General features: G+C 46.2%; 1 protein-coding gene across 2 annotated transcripts in view; it reads right to left on the reverse strand.

Annotated features, from left to right (window-relative positions):
- The window catches only part of DLG5 (discs large MAGUK scaffold protein 5), a 113296-nt gene extending 102390 nt beyond the window's left edge, over window positions 1–10906 (reverse strand). For both annotated transcript variants that reach the window (XM_039872205.1, XM_039872204.1), the window contains exon 1: window positions 10097–10906. In XM_039872205.1, the coding sequence (XP_039728139.1) occupies window positions 10097–10400 (304 nt within the window). In that variant the 5' untranslated portion in view covers window positions 10401–10906. The remainder of the gene's footprint in view (window positions 1–10096) is intronic.
- Window positions 10907–20534: the final 9628 nt, after the last annotated feature.

The following is a 20534-nucleotide window of genomic DNA, read 5'->3' on the forward strand; positions in this document are numbered from 1 at the left end:
GGCATGGCAAGCATTGTAAAACAAAAACATTCAAGCCAGTGGTTTTAAAACTATGTTCTGTGGAACCCTGGAGAACCCTGGGAAACCCTGTGGAGGTGCCTCAGGGAGGCTGCAGGGAAAAGGGACAAGACCCAGGCCTCCACACCAGATCAGTACAGCACCTCTTTGTCTATTTTACACATCTAGCTTTCCTGTAAAATTCCAGTTAATGAAAAGGGTCTCATTGCAAAAAAAAAAAAAAATTAAATCATAAAGGATATTTATACTTCACGTGTCATTTAATTGTTTGCAACAATACTATTAAAAAAACCTGAGGCTGAAGGGGCTTACAGTCAGGCTCCACAGCCCATTCTCTGAGTAATCACCCTGTGCTCACCCAGTGTCTATGTGAACTGTCAGGAAAGGAAGGTCACCACCTAAGACAGTCAGTCCACTCCATAGCTGGATGGCACGGCCACTAAAACAAGTTTTTCCTTAAACCAAAGACCCAGGGAAGGGGGGCCATTAGGGATAAAAAGAGGCTCAGAGGGCAACATCAACTACATGCAACATGTGGACCTTATTAAAATCCTGATTTGAACAAACCATCTACAAAAAGACATTTCTAAAACAAGCAAAACTGAGTATCGACTGGGTATGAGATGACATTAAGAAGTTACTATTAATACTGTTGGTTGTAAAAATGGTCTCCTAGCCACCTTTCTTTAAGGCCTTATCTGTTAGAGACACTTCCTTACGTATTTATGGGGGAACGTGATATGCTGTCTGGGATTTGTTTTAAAATACTACAGAAAAGAAAATTGTTGGAAGAGCTGAGTATGTTATACTATCCTCTCCTTCTCTGCAAATATTTGAAAATTTTATACTAAGGAAAGAAGGAAGGAAGAAAGAAAGGTCTTTGCTTAAGTTCAGCTCAATTCTACCTTCCAGTATCTTCCACCAGTCAGCCCATGTTCCACTTTCTGGTATCAAAGAGAAGTGACTCTCATCATCTGCCGATGTCCTTCTGAAGAGACTTGAGCCTCTAAGTCTCCTTGCCTTCAAAATTATCAAGGTCCCAAGGTCCTTTTAGAGCTGAATTCATGGCAATGGCCTCCAGAACCAAAGCATGGTAAAAGTGTGTTCTGAGCAGCCCCAAGAGTGTGAGACCTCCTGGTCCATACATACTCTAAACTCTCCCGTGGGCATCTAACTCCAAGCATGGCCTGTGCCCGTGACACCTCCTGATTCCAAGGACAGACAGGGATTGAGGGAGCTCTCCACTCAAGGGCAGGCCACCCCCAACAGCAGTGGTGGTGGCAGCAGCAGCCTGCCCTCACCTCACATTGATCACCTTAATCCTCACCAAAGCCCTAAGAGAATACTATTAGCCCTTTTACAGATAAGGAAAGAGAGAGCCCAGAGAGAGTGAAGCAACTTGCTGAAGTCACACACCTTAAGATGAAAGAGTCAAGAATTAAATGCTTGTCTTTGGAGGTCCCCAAGACCGGGTTCATGACACTCAGCTGTCTCTAGTCTTGTGGCCTCACTCCCTTGCTCCAATCCCACCAATGATCTGTGTCACTCATCTTCTAAGAAATAACAACACTCTCAGGGCAGAGACCATCTTCCTGCTTCCCAGCCCAGCACCTCCCTGAGGCTCAGGAAAGACTTGTCCAACAGTTAACCAATCCCAGACCCTACAGTCACCAAACTACCAGGACAGGTGACTCTTTCCTAGGGGCCCCTGGAAACCCTGCCTATGGACCAAACTCCAGGCCTAGAGAAGACCACAAGAGGTTTAACTATCTCAAAGAACCATCATGAAAGCAGACTTCATTCCTGCCAAGCCAGACAGGGGAAACTTGAGGCCCAGGGAGGTCACACACCTTATGCAAGATCATACAACCAAAAAATCTACTGGCCCCAAAATCTACTGTACATTTAAATCATCAACACATCCCAAAAAACTACTGGCCCCAGGATCACATGTGCCCACTTTAGCTGGAATCGAAGTCTCAAAGAATGGGAAAGTTTTAGGTGTGGGTTCCTCAAGTGAAGAAAGCTGAGGGAAAATTCAAAAAACAGTATATGCTGATGTTGCATTTCCGAGCCCCAATGCTGAAGTTTCCCAAAAGTGCATTTCTCAAAACACTAATGTCGCAAAATGCTCAATGAAAAAAGATTTTGTGGTCAAATCAGTTCAGGAAACGCTGCATAGTGAATCCACGCCAGTAAAGTCCCAAAGCACACTGGCTTACTAGTGCTCTCAAGAGGCTCCCAGTAGAAGAGCCCGTGTGACCCGCTCAAACCAGCACTGGTCAAATGCATTTGACCACAGAACCCTTTTATCAATAACACCACTGACAGCCCACCAGACCAGTGTTTAGATGTTTCCTCGGGAAATGCTGATCTAAGCCTTTTGAAAGAAAATCTTGATAGCCAGTTACCCTGGATTCAAGACTGAAAAACCAAACCAAACCAGCATGGGATAAGGAGGAAGTGCCAAAAAAGCAGAAATAACTAACATACTTCAAGGCCTTTGGGGATGGAGATATAAGAACTGGAAACACAAAGGAAATGTGTGAACATCCCTTGGCTGCCAGATATGAATGCTGCTAGCATTCTATGGTTAGTAACTTCTGGCCTTTTCAAAAGCGTTACAGATGACTACTGAAACTAAATCTTCCTTTAAAGTCCAAAGGAACTGTCCTGAGACTTTCCAAAATAGGTGGGGAGGGCAGGAAGAGGGAATACACAATTTTTAGAAGAAAAAGGAAAGAAAATCCAGCCAGGCCACTCATCCCCAGGTCAAGGTGCTGTGGACAGTACGGATTTCCTTAACTAAAGCTCAAAAGAAACAGTATGGAGGTTCCTCAAAAACTTAAATATTAAATTGCCTCATGACCCATAATTCCACTGCTAGACATATCCCCAAAAGAACTGAGAGCAGGAATATTTGTGGACATATACCTAAAAAAACTGAAAGCAGAGATATTTGTATACTAATGTTCATAGCAGCATTACTCACAATAGCTAAGAGGTGGAAAGAACCCAAGCATCCATTGATGGATGAATGGATAAGCAAAATGTGGTATATATGCCTAATGAAATATTATTCAGCCTTAAAAAGGAAGGAAATCCTGTCACATGCTACAATTTGAATGAACCTTAAGGACACTGTGCTAAGTGAAATGTCAGTCACAAAAAGACAAATGATGTATGATTCCACTCACATGAAGTATCTAGTCAAATTCGTAGAAAGAGAAAATAGAAGAGTGGTTGCCAGGGGTTGGAGGAAGGGAGGCATGAGGAGTTGTTCTTTAATGTGTATAGAGTTTTAGTTTTGAAAGATGAAAGAGTTCTGGAGATGGATGGTGGTGATGGTTACGCAGCAATGCTAATGTATTTAATACCACTTAACTGTATACTTAAAAATTATTAAAATAATTTCATGTTATATATATTTTGCCGCAATTTAAATAAATGGTTCAAATAGTAAATATTATGCTATGGATATTTTACCACAAAAAAAAAAACCCCTCAAAGCAAATGTGTTATGAGCCTTAGTGTGAAATGAACATCAAGGTTAACAGTCACCTCGCAATTATCCACCAAGGGTTTAGAGGTGGATGGCTCATTGAACATGCCAAACATCTGTTTAGTTTAAAAGGTTTCTTCAGCACTTTCATGGAGCTCTGTCTCAAAAAGATCAATACAGATACATAATTCAGAGATACGCAATCTGCCCCAGGTAAAAGGTGAAAAAAGATGCAATATCTCCCAATTCAATCCCACTTAAAATTCTTCTCTGCTAAACATGTTTAGTATCCCTATTGCATAGACTGATAGGCTGCTCAGCCCTCTTGCTCTATATCCACTATTTCTGTGGCTCACATCTTCCCATGGTTACAGGAAATTACTAAAGAACACCCTCGCATTGGCCTGCAGAATATACAGGTGGTTGAAATGAGGTAGAATAAAAAAACTAAGACAAAAGATTTCTCCTCTGCTGCTTAGTTTTTCAGGAAATAGAAAGCCAGAAAATCAAAAATCACTCAACCCTAACACTCAATGAGAAAACAGTAAACATGATACATAGCTCAAAGAAGCCTCAAAAATCTAGTCCAACCCTATCACCAAACCTCCTTGGACCTAAAGCCACCTTGAAAGTGCTGAGAATCCCCTAGGACTGAGCAAGTTCTCGGTCACTGCTAAACTTCTAGTTTTACTGTTGTACTGGAGAAAAAAACTAAGCCCCAGGTAAAGATGCTCATCCAATGTCAAGATGTTGCACAGTGAGGAGCAGATCCCCATCCAAGACTCTTTTGAGGACACCAAGCTGACGTTCAAATTCTAAGTGCAGAAGGGAAGGGCTCTCCAATCCTGCAAAAGGCAATGTGGGAGCTCCATATGGCTCCTGGCAGCCAGCCCCACAAAGCCAGTACCTGATGGGTGACCTTCAGAACTTCAGACACCAATGTCACACCACCTGCTTCCATCACAGACATACTGTGGGCGGTGACATCCATGTGTGCATCTGGGACTCACTCTAGCCTTCTTGCACTCCCACAGCCTTCTGTCACTGCGAAGTTACCACTTAGGAAATTTGCATGTATTTCTTAAGAGGATTGGGACTCACACAGGGTCACATCACTCATTCTGTACACAGCTGACTAGTTTTCCACTCAGTAGAAATTTACTGAATGCCTATCTTGGGACCAGCTCTACTCTAGGCATTAGAAACAGAACAGCCAATTTGGCTCATGAAGGTTACATTCTACTCTTGGTGATCCACAGCCATAGTAAAAGCAATCCTGACATCTGTTCAGCATAGTTTACAAGGAACTCTCATATAACCCTCAGAAATATCCCAGGTTTCTGGTTCTAAGGCTGGTTCCATGCTGCACTGCTCATCACCCTAACATATGCTCCTTTTTTCTTACACTAATTATCAAATAGCATAATGAAGTAGTTACTGTTTTATTTTGTAGAGTAGGAGATATGTTCAGAAAGGTTAACTGCCTTGCTCGATGTCTAAAATCTGGTGAAGTCTGCCCACCTCTCCCCACCACCCCATTCTAGCAGAGACCTTGTCTGTTAACTGCCTCATCGCACAAAGATGAAACCACATGTCCCTGACGTTCACCTGCTGTTTTACCTGCACAACAACGTTCCTTCTCTTCTTCCTTTGGAGAATTGCTTCTCTCCGCTCTAAAGAATCATATAGTACTGGTAGGAGATGCCAATCGCAGCCCTACTGGTTGGGTGCATTGCTGGGCCAATCTTAGTATTCTAGCCCTGGCCACAGTGACTGGGCCTCACATGGACACATGATCCTAGTCAGGCCAATCAGAATCTATGTGATGTTTCCTGCCAGGGCGAACTGGATAGAGCTCACTATATTCTCTGGTCAGGAGCTGTGAAGATGGAAGCCATATATTCCAGACCCAGGAGAAAAGACTGCAGCATTCAGGATCAATTATCCAAAGGCCAGTTGCCCCAACACGTCCCAAGGTTTTGGAATATTATGTAACAAATTTCTCTTTTCTGCCTCTAATGCAGACTAAGTTTCTGTCACATGCAATAAGGCGCCCTGAACTAATACATAGAGAAATAAATAAAATCTGCATTTCTCTTAGAAAACTCTTCTCAACTATTATGCTCAAGTTCCTCTACCACTTCCTCTCAAATAACACAATTTTAAAAAAACAAAAAAATACTACAATGGTTGGAGTTTTTACTTGTCACTGTCTCTGATGACCCTCTAAGGTAGAGTGGATGAAGAAAAGGTGGCCGGTACCAGAAGTAGAGAGAGAACAAAAGGCCCAGGTAACCTCTAATGAATAAATAATCCACACCTGATAACCAGCAGCCAACTGCACTAGTCCTGCTGGAAAAGCCTGGCAGGGTTATTCCATTAAAAATAAATTCCTCCAGCTTTAACTTCTGACAGGTGTACAATGCCTAAATTCCAAGAGACGTCCAAACCCCTCACTCAGCCTAGCCATCAAGGTCCTCCAGATTCCCTTCGCATCCCCATCCACCCAGAGCCAAAGTCAATCCCCTGTTCAATTCAGGCTAATCTAATTTCTGCAGTCTCAAAACACATAGCTCTTCTGATGGGTAGGCCTCTGCTCTTGTGTCTACAGCCCAGAAAGTCCTCTTCCTTTCCCTCTGCATGTTCAAAGTGCCCCTTCAACGCCGAGCTCAAACCCCAGTCCCTCCACAAAGCCTCCCTCAACTTCTCCAGCAGATGCTGCTATCTCCATTCTCTTAACTCTGGTGAAGCTAAGTCAACCAGCTTGATAGGAAACTAAAGAGGAGGATCAGAGGGGACGAGAAGGAAACATTCAGCCCTGAGAACACAGTAGAGAAGGCCAGCAGGCAATAGCCAAGCTCTGCCACTTCTGCCCCACAAGAGAAGCCTGGGGTGAAATGGTTTGGGGAGCCCTTCCACATTTAGATGGTAATTAGAGCTCCCAGGGGTGGATGACAGTATCTGGGGAAAGCATGTTGTATACAGAGTTTTAAAAGGAAGAAAAAACCTGCTTGTATTTATATCGCTCAATTGATCTGTCTCATAATGTCACTCTCCTGAGTGTCCATTTCCCCAATTAGGCAGCAAGCTGCAGGCGGGAATTATATCCTATGCACCCCTGTCTCTGTCTGCACCCTGGTCCCTCCTGGATCGAGCACAGGACTGGGCACTTCAGTTCTCCCCGACAGCATTCTGCCCTCCCAGTGGCTGAGGCAGGCAGTGTAGCACCCTTTGCCCCAACTCACAGACGAAGTCACTGAGGCTCACGGCCAGGAAGGGGCCCTCACTCCAGGTGCAGGCAGTCGAGGATCTTCAAGTGAGAAAACCCAGATGTTAGTAACTAGTCAGAGAACCAAAAAGTAAAAACAAAGGACTACGTATGTTCCAAGTGAACAAACAAGATTCTGGTACAACTGTAGGGAAAAAACCCTAGAGACCTGAGCCCCGCAGAGGAAAATAAGTTTCTCTCCTATCAATACCACCAGCAGGGGCAGAAGTGATCACTTCTTCCTTACAGATCCATGCATATGGACAATGAAAGGCTACATAATTCCACAGAGTTCCCCAATGCAGGAAATGGCCTGAAATTGTAGTGGGAGGGCATAATCAGGTAACAGGAAGAAGCACTCCCAACACGGAAATCAGGAGCACTTGCGCTTCACCTCGACTCTGGCTCCCTTCTGCCTTGCTATTTCTGGCCTTTTCTCACACCTCACGTAGGAGAACACAGAACCCAGCATAACACAGGAAAGACACCACTCATTTCACTGGTGCTGCCATAGAATTAAGTGAGATATTAAAGCATGCAGTAAGATAAAAAATGCTGAACAGCAAGGTACTATCAATCCTGGTATGGGAGCCCCCCCCCCAAAAAAAATTTAAAAAACACTGTATTTTTCTTAGTCACCTTCATACCCCAGGCCTAAACATGGTGGGTTATAAATGTCTGGGGCTCTGAGCATGAGCAGAACAGATGACTTTAGTATGCTCACCTGGGTTCCACCTAGGCGAGCTTCCTCCCAATTCCAGGCCCCATGTAGGGGGGCTGCCAGACATCGTTTGCCTGCAGCACAGCAAACTCCCACAGCACACAAGTGCCAGGCAAGGGATAGGCACTTTGGACCAAAACATGTGTGAGATCCACCCAGGAAGCCCATAACTGGGTAACGGTGGCACCTCCAATGTAGAGATGGTAACAAAGGGGCCTCCTCTTGATGCTATAAAACCTTAAGAAGCCAGCTGGCTCCTTTTTCAGGATCCCACAAGGACCTTGCACTAAGGCCTACTTAGAAGCAGAGCTGTGGACCTGTGCAGAGTGGAAACTGCTGGGGAGAGCAAGGAGGCAGGGCACAGTACTGGGTTTCCCTGACTTTGGCTCCTCGGAGGTGAGAGGGGTGCTTCCATCCCTTCAACCAGAGCAGCTCTTTTATGCACTAAGCTTTGCGCCATAAGAAGGGCTCCCTGGCTAAAAAAAAAAAAAAAAAAGTTGAAAAACCACTAAACAGTAAATCGTCCTTTACAAAGATCCCAACGCTCTATTGTTTACTTGCACACCACGTCGCCTCTTTCCCCCAGAGGCTCTAGATGGCATCTTGCCATACCAAATGCTACCCTAATTTTTTTCTAAAATATTAGCTAAAATAAATTTAACTTCCCCTTGAAAATTATTTTTCTGAGCATTTCATGACCTTCTGCAAGGCTACAGACTTCTACATTGTGGTAAAATAGGGGACTGAAATCACTGCCCTTGGGGATAATATCCAAACTCTATTCTATCCCTTCCCCAGGGCTTGGGACCAGCTCCTAGAACTTCAGCCTTGTGAGGCCCCATCTTCTCCACCAAGCATGGAAAAGGGGAGGACCAATTAATGACAATTCATCCATCTGTTTCAGAGATTAAAGCTAGCTAACGCTGATTCAAACACATCCCAACAAAAACCTGAGTCTGCAATCTAACTTCTGTGTTTCTTTGATAAACTTCATCTTTCAAAGATAGAAAAATGGATAGACAAAAAGGTAAAAACAATTAAAAAGAAAAAAGATTACTCCAATGAGATTTCCCTCTGTTCTTATCCTCATGGCGACATCTGAGAGTCCTTCTTTGTATCTTCAAAACCACCATTCCAGGAGAGGACTGGTTTTTCTCAGCAACTCAGAGATGATATAATTGGTGGGACAGAATGCAGGTTTGAGGGGTGTAAATGCTAGGAGTCAGAAACCCAAAATGGAGACAAAAGGGCCACCAATAAAATAATGTGCTGTGTGGCCAGCAGTTTATTCTCTGTATGTCATTTTCCTTCACTATAAAAAGTGAGGTTGAGTCGGCCAATATACATAGGAGCTGTTACCAGCAACAGCTTATAAAATCATTCCCTTAATAAGTGAGGCTTTTAACAGCCATATAAATGGGTCTCATCAGCCTCCAGTGTACAAGTTGCTAAAGGCAGTTTGTCAACCCGCTCAGTTCACTCTTAAAATAAAAGCAAGACATAGAAACGATGGCACTTGCAGCCTCCTGGCTCTGAATGTGTTAAATAAAACAGTGGGTCATAATTGAAAACTCCTGGTGCCCAATACTTTGAGCATTTTAACTACTCAAAGCCCAAGTTTCCTCTCTGGCAAAGAGTAATGGCTCGCAGCATAGTAATAATTAAATGTGATAACCCAGAGTGCCTGCCACAACAGTAGATGCCTAATAAATGCTGGTTCTCTTTCTTCTTCAGTGCTATGCCTTCTTCCTTGAGCTTCCTTGTCTAAAAGGCTGGCTTTCCACCCTCACCAACCGAGCCAGTCCAAGCCCAACACTTGTCACAAACTCCCAAAATTAACCCCCACGCACAAAAACTCACAAATTCATCACCCATCACGCAAGGGAACCAGCCACCAGCCTTCCCTCCTCATACAGCTCAGCACGGTCAGGGAGGGATCTGAGCCCCAGCAACCACTACTAGGATTTTCCCATGGTGCAATGCAACTTCCCCAACTTTTCCGGGCCCAGTTTCCAAAGAAACCTAGCAGGCATTGTGCATAATCAACCACAAGTCTGGGCGAGCAAACAGACTGAGCTATGGGCAGTAGAAGCTAAGAGAACCAGAAAGTGAAAAGACATCAGTGGTCCTGAAACCAGGTGGCAGGGTCAAAAATTCAGGAGTACCGGTCCTGGCCCAGGTTCCATTCTTCTAGACTGTACCACTGATTAAAGGTTATCAGGGGCTCTCAAAGGGCTGGTGTATGGTAAAGAGCCTTGGAAAAGGGACGGGCGGTCATCCTCCTGATGTCGCCCAGGTGCTGGACCTGGTTGGACCTGGTGGTCTCAGGAGGACCCAGCTGCAGTGGCACCTGGGAGAGTCAAGGCCTGCAGTGCCCGGCATTGTTCACCGCGACGGCGGGGCCGGAGGAGGAGGTGTGAAGCAGGGGTCCGCGCATTGCCCCCTCCCCAGGCGAGCTAAAAGAAAGCAAGCTGTCCCCGCGGCCAGCGCCAGGTAGAGGAGTGGCCCTCCCGAGTTCCCCCTCGCAGAGCAGGAGAGAGAAGTGGAAGGCAGGTCCGAGAGGCCGGGGCGAGGGTCCGACACTCACCCGCGCCCTCGGCGGGCTGCGGCGGCCCGACTACGCCGTTCAGGTAGAGAATGGGCAGCAGGTGAGGCTGTGTCTTCTCCAGCGCCGCCCGCAGGTCCTGGAAGTGGTCCCGCTCCTTCGCCAGGAGCAGCTTGAGCAGCAGCTCCGCCTTGGTGCCTCCCGCCTCCTCGTCAAGCTGCCGCCGCTCGCCAGGGCTCAGCGCTCCCGCGGCCTCGAGCAACCCGAGCACGGCCTCCACCTCCGTCATGGCCTGGGCCAGGCTCTGCTGACACTGGGCGAGCAGCTCCCGGCGCTGGGGCTCCATGGTGGCGGGCCGCCCCGCCCCGCCGGACGGCTCCCGGGATCCCGAGCGGCCCCGCGGCGCCTGGGGGCGGCGAGCGCCCGGCTGCAGCCCTAGCGCGCCGCGAGCCGGGAGGCGGCGGGGGCCATGGGCCGGGGGCCTGGGCGGGCTGGGGGCCCGGGCGGCGGGCGGCGCTCAGCAGCGGCCGCCTCCTGGGCTCAGGAGCGCAGCCATGTTGGCTGCGGCGGCGGCGGGACTGGAGGAGGAGGAGACGGAGGAGGAGAAGGAGGAGGCGGAGGTGGGGACGGCGGCCGGGGCGCGCCCCGAGGCCGGGCTCCAGCCGGGCATGCTCTCCTCCCCCTCCGCCCGCCGTTCCCTCCAGGCCCCTTGAAAACACTCTCCCTGACACTTCGGCCCCCGCGCCGCCCCTCGGACCAGATCCCAACTCCGAGGGGACAGTTGCCCGAGCCGCATTCGCCAGGCCCCCGACGGCTCAGTCCCGGCCCGTGCGCCCCGGTCTGGCTCAAGCGGCCGCGTGGCCGCCGCCCGCTCCGCCACGGCCCTGGCCCCACCGCCGCGGGCCCGGTCCTGCGCCCTCCCCCCTCCCTCCGGTCGTCCCTTCGAGCGTCCGGACGGCCAGCCCCGAGGGGATGGGCGAAGGGAGGGGGTCCCGCCTCCCCGGCCGACCGTGGGGTGGGGAGACGGGGGCGCCGCGCTCCCTCGCTCTCCCAGCCCTCGAGGCCCAGGCGCAGTCGCAGGTGAGGGACGCGGACTTCGGTGTCTGCGGGAAGCCGCCTGAACCCTAGCTCCTACGGCCAGGAACATGGCCAGCACTTCAAGCTATTGGAGAACCCCTCCCCCGCAAAAAACAAAACCCTCTCCCAAATCCAGGGTCTCCTAATTTGAGAACTCCAAAATAAAGTCTGGAGACAACTAAGGGGGAGGGAACGCCCCTAAACTTGGACATCTCCAAATTAAGACCTCCCCTGAATCTGTGATTTCCCTTCTCCAATATAATCTGAATTTTCGTTAATCAGGATCATTCTCCTCACCTCTATTTGAGATGAGTTGGTCCCCAGAGACTAAAGGGGTTTGGCTGTTGGGAAGAGGAGGGGACGTGTTCCTGGACGAGGAAGAGGTAGTAGGGATCTACTGTGGATCATTGATCTTTTGGGCAATAGGGGTGCTCTCCGGGCTAGATGTCACCCCGAGATTCTAGTTAGTCTCAGAAGGAAGCAAATCAATGGCCTTCAGAAACTTTGCTTCTCAGACTCCTTCGGTAAGGATCTATGGTCCTGCTCCAAGTCCAAGAAGGTCTGCCTTCCAATCACAGCCCTTTGTGAACGCATACTACTTACCTTACTCCTGCAGGTACCGTGTTAAATGCTGGAATCCCAACTGATTGCTCTCAGTAACCCCACTGCACTAGTACAGAGTGAGATACCAGAAAATGTCTGTGTTGGAATGGGAGAATCTCATTTCCAAAAACACTGGGGCTACAGGTGCTTTTCCTACTAACACTGTTATCCCCTCCCCCCACCACCATTTCTTACTCTCCTTCCCCCAAAAAACAACTTGTTTCAGATTCTGCTTCTTTAAAGGGGAGTCACTTTTGTTTAATGAAAACAAACTCTATATAGTTGTTAGAACAAGAGTTCCAGAATTTACACTTCAGTTTGGGGGTTCCCTTTAATAGATGTACAACATGGGAGCAAATCGATTATCCTGGCTGATTTCTGTTTTCTCCTCAGGAAAACAGGGTGGAGAGAGTGTATTCCATCAGGGGTTATTAGTCTGAGGTTCATAAATAAACCCGAGGCTGTCAATGAAACTTTTGAAATTACCTGAACTTTTTTGTGAACATTTATGTATTTTTCTAGGATGGAGGTCCATAGCTTTGATCAAACTCTTGAAGGCCTCCATGTCCCAAAATGAACTCCAAAATGGCGGTTAAGAAGCCTCCCTGCTCAGAAAACTTGGACTTCTATGGCGAGCAAGGTTCTAGGACAGGGGAAGACTAGCTATTGCATAGTGCCAGGAGTCCAGACAAACTCCCTAGCTGATTCCTCTCCTTGTGCCCCTGAGAGATGGTTCCCCCTTCTGGCCACCACTTTCCTTACAGCAACTGCGGAGCCTAAATCATTCACAAAGGCATCCACCCTTCAGGACACACCTGGACCTCTGTTCTTAGCTGAATTAACTAGAAATCTAGGAGTTGGGAGGAAGGTGAAAGGAGATTGGGAGGAAGGTGAAAGGGGATTGGGAGGTGAGAAGAAGTTGAGACGAATTTGGTTTATGGTTAGAACCAACAGGAAGTCCCTATCCAAAGGGTGCCTAAGATGGGAGGGGGCAGGAGGGAGCCACCATCTTCCAGTAACCCCTAAAAGGAAGGTGGGGAGCATGTGTGTTTCATCCCTGGAAGCCTTCCTGGGAAGTAAGTGGTGAGGAAGTCCATTTGGTAAGAGCACTTTCTTCCGGGGCTGTGCAGTTATAGACACTACTTTCAACAAACCCTTTATTAGAAACGGGGGGGCGAGGGGAGGGTATGCAAAACATAAAGTCTGGGGGAAATAGTTTACTTTATAAATATATTCAACTTCAGGATTCCTTTAACCAGTGACCTTCGTATAACCTTGAATTTCTGTAGCATTTTATATCCTTCAGGGCAACTTCCCACACAGTATCTCCTTTGTGCCTTGTTCTGAGTTGAATTGTACACTCCCTCCCCTGCCCCAAAAAAATATACGTTCAAATCCTAACTCCCAGTACCTGTAAATTTGACTTTATTCGGAAATAAAACCTTTGCAGATGTAGTCAAGCTAAAATGAGGTCATACTGGATTATGGCAGGCCTTAATCCAATGACTGGTGTTCTTATAAGAGGGAAATTTGGGCATGGGCACACATACAGAGGAGAATACCATGTGAAGATGGAGGTAGAGGTTGGAGTGATGCATCCACAAGCCAAGGAACACCACGATTGCCGGCACCCACCAGAAGCGAGGAGAGAGGCCTGGAACAGATTCTCCCTCCAAGCCTCCAGAGGAACCAACCCTGCAACATCTGGATTTCTGACTTTTGGTCTCTAGAATTATAAGTAGTAAATTTCTGCTGATTTAAGCAACCCCAGTTTGTAGTAATTTGTTCTGTCAGCCCTAGGAAATGAATATAGTCTCATTGCAATGGGGGATGTATGAAGGACAAAAGATGGGTATCCTCATTTTACAAATCACTCTGTTGCCCAAGAATCTCTCCATAGATTTACCCACCTTTCTTGCTTTCTTGAGAACAGACCTCTCATGCTCTGGATACAGTCTCTGCACCCTCCATACACACACACACACACACTCACTCACACAGTTTCCTCTGCTCTGGCTCAGGCCTCTCTTCACTTTGTCGGCAAGTGGGCTGTGGTTTCCCAATGCTCAGAGGCCCCCTTCCCTCTTCCATGTCCTCAGGAAAGCACCACTGTCTGACACGGGGCACTCCACATGCTCATAGACTGCTCACTCTTCAGTTGGAGCTTTGCAATCCAGCTTCCGAACACAGCTTTACACAGAAAACGTCTCTCTTCACATTAACCTGCTGCCACCCACCACAAGGCCTCTCCTTTACAACTCCTCCAGTGTCAGCTCTGCTCTGTGTCACCCCACCCAGAGAACATCTGCTTGTTCTCCCTCTAACTCCTCCTCCCTCGCAAGCTCCTTTCTCCCCACAGCTGACTCTTCATTCCTCTTCTCTCCCCACATCTCTCCCTTCTAAAGGGAAATCACTTTGAAGCTGGACATATGTGAGTTCAGATCCCAACACTGACACTCACTGACTGTGTATCCCTGGGCTAATTATTAAACTTTCTTGGGCCTATATTTCTGCATTTCTAAACTGGGAATAAAACATCGCCCTTTGGGAGAGTTATTAGGAGTGTCTAATGCCAGGACTTGTACAAAACCCTAGCACGATGCCTGGTATCTGGCTGGCATGTAGATCCCCTTAATGCAGTGCTTGAGCAGGCAAATTTGGCAGTCAGATGCCTGGTTTAAATACCTGCTTTGTGAATTAGTAGCTGAGTAATGTTGGGGAAACCTCCCTGTGCCTCAGTTTCCTCATGTGTAAAATAGGAATATCAATGATAGTATCAAAGTAGTTAGTGCTCAATCACTGTTCTTACAGCTTCCACTTTCATCTATCTGAGAGGAAGAACTCTCCGCAGCATATAGCAACAGGTTTTGAGCAGAGGTTTCCAGGTTCCTGAATGAAAGGTCGTGGACACCAGTTGAAAGACTTCTGTTTCACTTGTATCCAGAGGGTGATGAACAGGGGCCCCTTCTACCTTGTTCTCTGTTGTATCCCCCTAGCAGGTACCTAGCATATGTTAGGTACTCGGTGGATATTTTGTAATTAATAAGTGAACATATGAATGAATGAATTAAAGAGTTTTGAGTTGAGGCCCCTTTTCAAAAGTGACATCTGCTATAAGTGGAAAGATGAGGAAGGAGGGCACCTAAAAAAGGAGCGGCATCAGAAGCAAAGGGAGAGAGGGTCACAAACTCAGGTGCCCCAAGATGTGCAGGGCAGGTTAGAAGCTCAATGCTGGCGCCCAAACTTCACACGCTACAAAGCCCCGACCTTTTCGGGGCTAAGCACCAGGACCCCCACCTTCTCCTGCCTGTCCCGTGTGCAAGCTTGGTACACTAGACCCTGCTGAAGATGCCCCTAATCAGAAATTCATGCGAATGTAGTCTTAGGGCACAGCCCTCTTAAAGTTTCTGCAAAAACAGTCCAGCCAGGAAGAGTTAACCCTTTGATTCAGAGCCCATTCTTCACATTTCAACTTAGATGTTACCTGTTTTAGGAAGCCAGACATGCCTTACTAAGCAGTTCTCAGAAGATCTAGATGTCTCCGCTCCTTGATCTCATTACAGATTTTTACCTTCTATTTATTAACAATTATATGAGTGTGTTATTAAAGTTGTCAGTTTACTTCTCTATATCCCTGTAGGAGGCAGAATGCCCTACACAAAGATGTCCATGCCCTAGTCCCCAGAACCTGTGAATATGAAATATGTTACATGGCTAGAGGGACTTTGCAGATGTGATTAAAGTTACAGACTTTACAATAGGGAGAGCATCCTGGATTATACAGGTGGTCCAATCTAATCATATGAGCCCTTAAAGCAGAGAAGTTCTTAGGCGGGAGGCAGCAGAAAGGGAAGTCCGAGATAATACTAGCACAAGAAGGATTTGATCTGCCATTGCTGGCTCTGAGAGGCAGGGGCCCACATGCAGGGACCAGAGAGAGGCTCTAGGAGCAAAGAGCAGTCCAAAGTTGACAGCAAGCAAGGAATCAGGGACCTCAGTCCTCCTACAGCAAGGAACTGGATTCTGCCAAAACCCTGAATGAGCTTAGAAATGGATTCTTCCCACAGTCCCCCTATTAGAGCGCAGCTGGCCAACACCTTGTGTTAGCCTTGTGAGACTCTGAGCAGAGACACCAGTTGAGCCAACCTGAACCTCTGACCTACAGAGCTGCGAGATACTAGATGTAGATTGCTTTAAAGCTCTAAGTTTGTGGAAACTTTGTTATGGCAGCAATAGAAGACTAACAATCCCCAAAGACTATGAGCTCTGTGGGGACAGAAGCAAACTTGTCTACTGTCAAACCCCAAGTACCTGCTACAGTGTCTGCCATTTGATAGGCACTCAGAAAACACTGTTAGAGAAGAAAAAAATGGCGTAGATGATAGAGGCTCTGTTCATCCCTCTGGTGACCAAATCACAGTTGTGACAGAAACAAGGAGCAACAGCAAGGAAAAATCGCCTGGGGTCTAGATGAACAAGCCATACATCCAGGGAGAAATACAAGAACCTACCTTACAACAGCAGAAGGTAGGACTGAGCAAGGATACGGGGCTGCCCGGTCTCCAGTGGCTGAGGGAGATGGAGGTTGCTGCAGCAGCAGTGGCACCAGCAGTGGCAGACGCCTCTTAAAGGGGCCGCATCCATGAACGGATTTTCGCAGTTACGGACCTGCTCACTCTGAGCACTACTACCAATTCCACTGCGTGCATGGGGCACCAGAGACTTAAAGGAGACATTGTCCGAGTGAGGGCCGAGGCAAGACTCGTTCTGTACAGAAGTGCCAGCGGTATCCATTGTTCCCTGTTGAGCCCTCCCCCGTACCAGTGTGCCGGACACAGCACCGCCATAGCCCTGACATCAAACTGGATGACAGAGGTCGCTCTGCCCAGAGGATTCCCTGAAACCCTGCCTCCTCCAACTCGCAGCCCCACCCAAGCCATATCCAGGTATATCCTCAGTGAGTCAGGTGCTCCTTGCTGAGCAGCACCTAGACTCACACTGGAGGCAGCTGGCCTCGGTTTCTGGTGTGGCCTTTGAGGCATCTATATAAGCACAGCATCCGTGGATTGCTTGCTGAATCTTAACAGGTGGCCCTGGAGGGCCAAGGGCTTGGACTAAATTTGGCCTGCAGCTGAACCTCTCTCAAGACTGTGCCACTGGTCACCTACTTCACAAATCTACACTAATAAGACCGAGAGACTTAGGAGCTTTGCTTAGTACATAGAAACACGTGGAAAGGCAGCCAAAAATGGGAAGACAAAGAAGTAGAAACCATATGAACAGAACAGAGATCCAGATATAATGGAGTCAAGTAATCTAACAGATACAGAGTTCAAAATACTGGTTATAAAGATGCTCAATGAACTTTTGGGAAGTGTAGATAAATTCAGTGAGAACTTCAACAAGGAGATAAAAAACATAAAAATGGAAATGGAAATTATAAAAGGGAACCAGTCTGAAATGAAGAACACATCTGAGATGAGAAGTATATTAAATGGAATAAACAAAGGAATAAACAAAGTCAATAAAGAAAAGGATCAAATGCCCTCTCTAGAGGATGAGAAAGCCAAGGACATACAATCAGAATGGCAAGAGATAAGAGACCAAGACTATAAAAATAATTTAAGGAGTATATGGGACACTATTAAGGGTCCAAATATCCATCTGATCGGTGTAACTGAAGAAAATCAAAATGTTGAACAGCTGTTTGAAGAAATAATGATGGAAAACTTCCCTAACCTGGTGAAGGAAATGGACGCTCAGGAAGTTCAGAGAATCCCAAAAACCAGGGATCCAAAGAGGTCCACACCAAGACACATCATAATTAAAATGCCAAAGATTAAATACAAAGAATATTAAAAGCAGCAAGAGAAAAACAGACAGTTACTTACAAGGGAACAAGGTTAAATACAAAGAATATTAAAAGCAGCAAGAGAAAAACAGACAGTTACTCACAAGGGAACACCCAGAAGACTGGCAGCTGATTTCTCAAAAGAAACTATGCAGGACAGAGGGCTTGGCACAAAATATTTGACATGATGAAGATCCAGGATCTACAACCAAGAATAATTTATCCAGCAAAGCTATCATTTAGAGTTGAAGGACAGATAAAGAGCTTTCCAGACAAAAATAAGCTAAAGGAATTTATCACCACCAAGCCAGTATTACAGGAAATGTTGGAGGGACTTCTTTAAGAAGAAAAAGCATGTATCAAAAACAGAAATAAAGAATGCTAACAACTACATTCCTATCAATAAGTACCTTAAACGAAAAAGAATTAAATGCTCCAACCAAAAGATAGAATGGCTGAAAGGATAAGAAATCAAGACCCCTACATATGAAAAGGAAGGGGATGGAAAAAGATATTGCTTTGATGGACCTAGAAGGTATTTAAGTCAGACAGAAAGATAAACACTGTATGATTTCACTTACATGTGGAATCTAAGGAATAAAAAGAACAAACTAATCAAAAACAGACTCGCAAATATAGTGGGCAATTTGGTGACGGACAGAGGAGAGGGAGTTTTGGGGGGCTGGGAGAATGGAGTGAAGGGTTAAAGAAGTAAATTTTAGTAGTTGATAGTTGGTTCTGGGGATGGGGAGCATGGCATAGGGAATGCAGTTAGCATTAATATGTAGGCTAGGTGGAGGTCAGGGGAGGGAGGGAGCAATTGGGGAGAATCATTTTCCAAACTATATAGATGTCTAACCAATGTACTGTATACTGGAAAGTAATTAAAATAAATAAATTAAAAAAAAAAAAAACACCTGTTGGATGAATGAATGGAAACCTACTCTTCCACCAGGACTTACTTTGGGGGTAATCACTAAAGACATCTATGAAAAACAGAATCCAGTTCTCCACCAGTGATTGGAGGGGAAGTTTTCAAATGAAGATACTTAGAAACCAGGCCTTCTCTCTTGGCTGGTTGAGCTGGGGCCCTAGCGACCTCTGAGCCTGGATTTTATGCTCTAAATGGATAAGTAACAGCTGTTCCATGGAGAAACAGGTCTTGGTTCTCTATTCCACGTGTGCAGCTCCTTTAGCAGTAAACAAGGCTTCCTGTTAGAGTTATATGTGTAGGTGTGGACATGCATGTGCACACATGCATGGTGACAAGAGTGTGAGGGCATTGTGGGCGGGAGTGGGACTGTTTCAGCAGGAGTGTGCATGCCTGTGAGTACAAACTGTGCTACTTACGAACACTTGGATGTGTGCAAGTAAAGAAGCAAACCTTTCTCAGATGGTTTCCCATTCCACTCTAGAAATTGCAGGTGGCCCAACATCCAATATTTAAAAAGATTTCTTTGAAGAGTTCCTTTAAAAAATGGACTCTCCCAGGATGCTGAAAATGAAATTCTATTTATGAAAAGCTGTCTATTATGTTTCACACAACTTTTTAGGAATGCTATGTCAATGAAACGAAATATACCTATTTAGAAAAAAATAGCTTATGCTTGGCTCTTGGTAGCTTCTCAAATCATGAAGACATTTTTCTTCCAAACTGCTTTTGTTCTTAATTCAGGAATAGCCCAGAGGCAAATGCTGTTATATTTTAAAACGGGAAATCTAAGAGAGGTTTGTATGTAGTAATGGATCTTACTCAGAGTACCAGAGCAGGGCAAAATTCTGAGATGAGAGATTCAAAGCATTTGAAATCCTTAGAAAGTGTTAATTAATGATTAGCAATTAGATAAATAATTAATTAACAATTATTTACTGAGTACCTACTGTGGACCAGACTAAGCTCTAAGACTACCCACCTCATTTGCAAATAAAGAGCCAAGAAGTTGCTTGCTCAAAATCACACCGCTCATTACTATCAGAACTGGGGCAAAGATTGAAATTCATCACCTAAATTCAGTGCTCTTTATACTCAAGTCCATGCCCTCTGGAGTTCTCAACTCCAGCTTTTAGCCCTTCCGGGACTGTCTGTAGTAACCCTGCAAATCTTATTCCCCAGCTCCTCACCCTTTATCTCTCTTTCTCCTTTAAAACACTCTAAAGGTGTGTCTCTTCTACAGAAAACAGTCTGAAGTCACATTATGTAAGGGTCTGATACTATGTAATAACATCTTCCTGGTTACTTCTGCCAAAGGATTGGTGGTTTGACAACAACAACACTGAACCTCATGTCTGAGCAGCAGTTCGAGTGAACCCTAGTGGGTCAGGACTGGCTGATATAGTCTTCCTTCCACGCTTTCATCCATTTTTTCAAACACTGTGCTACTCCCTCACTCAAGAGTCTTCACTAGCCTACAGGCCAAAATGCAGCTCCTTAGCTGGACATCCAAGACTTGCTGGCTTCCAACTTCATCTGCTATCTCCCCAACTCCCACAGTGACCTACCCTCTCTGTCCTCCCCTAGGGAGCCAACTCTCCTGGCTCCTCTTTACCCATACAAACCTCTCATATCCTTTAGGGTCAGGAAACACTCCTGCTGACTTCACCTGTTCCCTCCCAGAACTCTAGATATGCTTATTCCTTGAATCACTCTCCCCCATTATCTATTTCCTTGCATTGTTCATGAGTTTCCCTGGCTTGTGTTTTGTCACACTGGGGACAGTGACCTAGCACTGTTATTTTTCTCATAACCCTCATAGTATGGCCTAGGATAGTGAAGACATAGAGTAGATGCTTCAGAAATACTTGAAAATTGAAAGAACCAAGGCAAGGAGAAGTGGGGGCAAAGCAGAGCTAGCATCCTTTAGATCTCGGTTTAAAGGTGTCTTCTTCAGAAGCCCACCTAGATCTGGCATCTCCTCCAAATTATCAAAATTGGATTCTATTCCCTTTGAG

The sequence above is a fragment of the Pteropus medius genome, unplaced genomic scaffold, assembly GCF_902729225.1.
Source record: "Pteropus medius unplaced genomic scaffold, Ma_sr-lr_union100, whole genome shotgun sequence".
Classification (NCBI taxonomy): domain Eukaryota; kingdom Metazoa; phylum Chordata; class Mammalia; order Chiroptera; family Pteropodidae; genus Pteropus; species Pteropus medius.